The sequence below is a fragment of the Cynara cardunculus genome (genome assembly GCF_001531365.2).
Source record: "Cynara cardunculus var. scolymus isolate 2C chromosome LG 13, CcrdV1, whole genome shotgun sequence".
Classification (NCBI taxonomy): domain Eukaryota; kingdom Viridiplantae; phylum Streptophyta; class Magnoliopsida; order Asterales; family Asteraceae; genus Cynara; species Cynara cardunculus.
Window position 1 is genome coordinate 15,109,644 of NC_037540.1, and position 5,393 is coordinate 15,115,036.

The 5,393-nt window shown below is 33.2% G+C and overlaps 1 protein-coding gene across 2 annotated transcripts; it reads left to right on the plus strand.

Moving 5' to 3' along the window:
* The first annotated feature begins 666 nt into the window (after positions 1–666).
* LOC112525628 (fructose-1,6-bisphosphatase, chloroplastic) lies at positions 667–3,939 on the plus strand. 2 transcript variants are annotated; one of them, XM_025135831.1, is made up of 4 exons: positions 667–1,071; positions 1,548–1,944; positions 2,065–2,513; positions 3,749–3,939. In XM_025135831.1, exons 1-3 carry the CDS (start codon positions 796–798, stop codon positions 2,463–2,465), a joined length of 1,074 nt encoding a protein of 357 aa, XP_024991599.1. In that variant the 5' UTR covers positions 667–795; the 3' UTR covers positions 2,466–2,513; positions 3,749–3,939. The 2 variants fall into 2 exon arrangements, with proteins under 2 accessions (XP_024991599.1, XP_024991598.1); XM_025135830.1 differs by lacking the exon at positions 3,749–3,939 and having other exon boundaries at positions 2,065–2,781.
* Positions 3,940–5,393: the final 1,454 nt, after the last annotated feature.

Here is a 5,393-nt window from a genome sequence, read left to right on the forward strand (position 1 = left end):
TAAACTTAAATTAAATTATAATAAAAAATAAATTAAAGAAATTATATAAAAAAATAGAACTTTTAAATAGTTGATTTGATATTAACATTGATATTTTTTTTTTCAAAATTTTATGATATATTCAAATTTATATTTTATTCAAAAATAACATTATTATTGTTTTCTTAAAAACACATAAAATCGTAGTATAACATCGACAGAAACAAATAGTAAAATAGAACATTAAAATCGAGATATGTCTCACTGCATTGTGCAAGTACTCTTCTAGTTTTATACTAATATCGATTTATTTTTTTCAAAATTTTATTCTATCTTCAAATTTATATTTCGTTCAAAAATAAAAACATTATCACTTTCTCAAAACATATAAAATCGTATTATATCGATAGAGATAAAGAAAAAACTAAACATTAAAATCGAGATTTAAATCGCTGCATTGCACGAATACCCTTCTAGTATAGTATAGATAAATTCAATACGTAAATTTTCAAAATAAAATATATTAATAAAAAATAATTTAAAAATACATTAATATAATAAAAAATTATAAAAGTAAGTTTTGAATTTCTTTTTAGAAATTTCCAATAATATTAAAGAAATCATTTCACTTACTTTTAGCAGGCAATTCCAACCATCGCTTCCGAGCTCCACAGCCATAGAATGCAATCACCCATCACCACCACCATCACAGCCACGATACAAAATTCCAACCTCACCCCCAGTTTCCCACCAAAATTCCCGCTAAACCCACTTCGTCTCCGTCCGGAATTCCTCAACCGCCGTAGCAGTACAAACATGGCTTCTTCTTCTACTTCTTTCGGTAGGTTTAAGATGAATTCAAAATTGGATAACAACAGTGACGGGTTTCTCACAATTTCCGAGTACGCCGGCAAGGGAGGGGTGGATGTAGGTGACGATTTGGTGGTTTTGTTTAGCCACTTAGAGTATGCTTTCAAGAGAATTGCTGCTCTTGTTGCTTCTCCGGCCAATTCCAGCCTCGGAAGAACCTCCGGCGGTGGCGAAGATGTAAGCTCCGGTAGAGATAAACCCAAGCCGCTCGACACTGTTTCTGTACGTATTTATCAATCTCTAATGCGACTATTCGAGGGTTCCTTTTCTTACAATACCCTTTACTGATTTCCTGCTGATTTGAATACATTTAATCTGTGAAGAACAATCGAACTGCTGTTTTGGGCAATCCCTCTTCCCATGAACAGAATCCGAAATTGGTTTTGAAGATTCAAACCCTAGTAAATTTCACCTGTTCTTGTATCCAAAATGTCTCTGTGATTACTGTAGTCCTTGACTCCTTGATCATATGATTCCCAATGGGAGCTTTTTAACCTTGAATCATTCCAAAAAAGGGGAAATTTTGCAGTTTTCGTATATCCCCAAACGGAAATTGTTGCAAATTTGATACAACCAAGGAGTGATGCTTTGAAATTTGAATTAGGCATATGATCGAACACCTAATGAGATCATCTTGAATTAGGCATACGATCAAATTTCGGTTTTCTTGATTTTATTCAAATCTTTTGTATTCCCAGAATGAGATCATCTTGTCTTCCTTAAGAAAATCTGGAAAAGTTGCTGTTATGGCTTCAGAAGAAGACGATGCTCCTACTTGGATAGCCGATGATGCCCCATTCGTGGTGGTTACGGATCCTCTAGATGGTTCTCGTAATATCGATGCTTCTATCCCCACCGGAACCATCTTCGGAATCTATAATCGGCTTGTAGAACTCGATAGCCTTCCGGTGGACGAAAAGGCGATGCTGAATTCGCTACAGAGTGGCAGTCGGCTTATTGCTGCCGGCTATGTCCTTTATTCATCGGCCACCATAATCTGCACCACCTTCGGTTCTGGATCACACGCGTTCACTTTGGATCATTCGACCGGAGACTTCGTTCTCACACATCCAAACATCAAAATTCCTCCTCGAGGTAATCCGTAATGTTGTATTGGATCATGATAAACGATAGAAAATATACTCCGAATGTCCCAAAAGAATGCAATGCTTGACTTGTTGCAGATTACTGATAGTGTCGTGCTTGTTTTGTCAGGTCAAATATATTCGGTAAACGACGCCCGGTATTTTGACTGGCCGGAGGGTCTGAGGCGATACATCGACACCATCAGGCAAGGCAAAGGCAAGTTTCCTAAAAAGTACTCTGCACGTTATATATGTTCGTTAGTCGCTGATTTGCATAGAACTCTAATGTACGGTGGAGTGGCAATGAATCCACGTGATCATCTTCGACTCGTTTACGAGGCAAACCCTCTGAGTTTTGTGGTGGAGCAAGCTGGCGGCAAAGGGTCCGATGGGAAGAACAGAATTTTGTCGATTCAACCGGTTAAACTGCATCAAAGACTTCCTTTGTTTTTGGGAAGCCCAGATGATATTGAAGAGTTGGAAAGTTATGGTGATGTTCAACAAACAGTTAATCCTGGTTACGATGTATGATACCCTGGTCACCGACCAGTACAAGTGGTAGTGGCCGTGACCTGACAGGTAAGGAGGTAGACATTCTTGCTGAATAAGTAACAGGTTTGTGGTTTGACTCCAGGTACCATCCACCCGTCCCCGAGACAACACATGGTTGTACCGCTCCCATGACCAAGGTCACGGGAGCGGTACAATGGGACACTCTAGAGGGTGGTGTCGTACCTTTTTTGCAGAATGTATGATACTATGCTCGTTTTGACTGCATTATGTATATACGCAAGTGTTGTTATATTGGTAATACCACGATAAAAGCGGACCTTTTTGCATGATTAGATTAAGGTAGATTTATGAGCTTAATGTCTCATATTTGAAAATAACTAATACGATACTTTATTGTTTAAATGTTTTAGAAAGCTTGTTGATATGCCCAAAAGACATCCTATAAACTTATTGTGTTAGATAAAAAAAAAAAATATTGTTTGGTTCTATAAATTTAAGTCCTATCAACCGTCTATTGACATTTGGAGTTTGTTTGTTAGCAATTTAATGGGACTCGCAACTTATTCAATCAGTTATACATGACTGTTTGATAGTGATTTGATGATATAGTAAGGGGTTGTTTACTTGCTGCTTAATTAGGCTTATTGCTCTATCTGACTTATTCGCACAGCTCATTTCGGTTGTTTACTTACGGCTTATTTGCACAGAACATAACTTAATCACATAGATAGAGATGGTGTGTTGTCCTCATTCAGCCACAAAAATGACACCCCTACCCCTTATATATTTAAAGCACTGCCTCCTTCCCATATGAGACATCCCATATTCGGTCTTTTTATGATTTTTTGTTTGATGTTCAAATAATTAATATTGGAGGGTAAATCGGTCATTTACGTTATTCAGACTGTTGGTTCATATAAAAAAAATAAACAACAACACTCATTTATCCGAACAGACAAATTTATCCATACAGGACTTAATAAAAAATTTGGTAAACAGCCCCTAAGTAGCTTCTGGGGGTTATGCAGAAAAGAAAAATCTCTAAAATAAAAACTTTTTGCATCTACACAGTCAGATTAATCACAGACAACTTTATTAATACAAGACTTGGTGCTTTTATCTTGAAAAGAAAAATCTCCAAAATAAAAACTTTCTGCATCTTTTTGTAGTTGTTTTACTGTTTTCTTCTTCTCTTCGATCCCTTTGAGGATTTGATTCTGCAATGTCTTGTTACTATGCCATTTGTTATATATCTTGTATTACAGCTTCGGTTTTTTCAATTGATCTCTTCATCGTGGTAGGCATTATTTGAGAAGATGGAGGGTTTGACGATGATGATGCTGCTTGGTAGAGAGAGTTTAATAGTTTGTGTTGTTGTAAATTTTTCTAAGATTATGGAGGTATATATACCAAAATACCGAGGCGACAACTTAATACCGATGTGACAACTCAATACTCAGGTAATAAATTTTTATTAGGTATTTTGTGATCATATTGTGTTTTCAGTTTTGTATTATGTTATATTTATTGTTTCGTAACTAGATAAATGTAACAAAAACTATAACTTTATACTCAGTACACAACTTTCTCATATGTTACCGACTACGGTTTTTGTATAACTCATTAGCAAGATACATATGAGAGGTTCCATTAAGAACTTTAGGGTCGTAAGCAGGGTAACTATTAATACAACTTATATCACCAGTTGCCATTATTTCTGTCATAAACCAACAAGCAAAAGCGCCACAATCTTCCAAGTTTGGTGCGTGTTGAAGGACATTGGAGATATAAACATGTCTAAGGTTCTAGTCTTAAGGCACATTTTTTTTCTTTTTTACGTCAAAAATTGATCTTATGTAAGTATTTTGGGAAATTATATTTCAAAAGTTCAATTCTTTGTAGGCAACCAGCTAAAGAGCTGGGACTGATCATGCTATCATATATGCGGATCATCCACGTCTGTAGTTTTAGAATTGTCGTGACCCAATGACATCCGTTTACATTGACCACCAAGGCAGATATAAAATTAATGGATCATTATAAATCAATAATCATATTTGGAAATACTTCATCCATCAAATTTATATATTGTAGTGAATCTTGTGACATAAACTCTAATGCCTTGGACCATAATATTGTACGTCGTAATCCATCAGGTCTCTCTTTCATCAGCAAATATGTCCACGTATCAATATGCTGTCAAAATTAATACATTGTAAAAATGAAATTATATAAAAAAATCAAATAAGTAAACTTACTATGATTTAGACGATTAAATGTTGGTAATGAAGATTGTATTAAGAGAAAGGAGATTTAAGTGTTGGTGATATGGAATTTGTATTGTTTACATAGTGGGGTAGGAAGGAAAAAGACAAAATTAAATAGTGTTATATTGAGGAAATTAAAAAAATGTTGTATTGAAAAGAAGGAAAAAAAAATTAAAATTTAAAAAAAAAAAGAATTCGGATCTTTAAAATTTTCTTAAATTTTTGAAGGAAAAAAATTATTTTTTTTTAAAATCGGATCTTTAATTTTTTTTCTATAAAAATATTAAATTTCTAAAAAGAATTCTAAAATTAAATTAAACTTAAAAAAATAATTTTTTTAAAAAAATCGGGTCTTTAATTTTTTTTCTGTAAAAATATTAAATTTCTAAAAAGAATTCTAAAATTAAATTAAACTTAAAAAAAATCGGATCTTTAAATTTTTAAGAAAAAAAATTAAATTATAAAAAAATAAAGCTTTTTAAAAAAGTTAAACTTTTCTTAAAAAATATTTTTTTTAAAAAGTTAAAACTTTTCTTAATAAATAAACTTTTCTAAAAAAAATAAACTTTTTTTATAAAAATTTGAATAATGTTGTATTGAGAAGGAAGAAAATAAATAGTGTTATATTAGGAAGAAGAAAAATAAATAATATTGTATTGAGAATGAGAAAAATGAATAT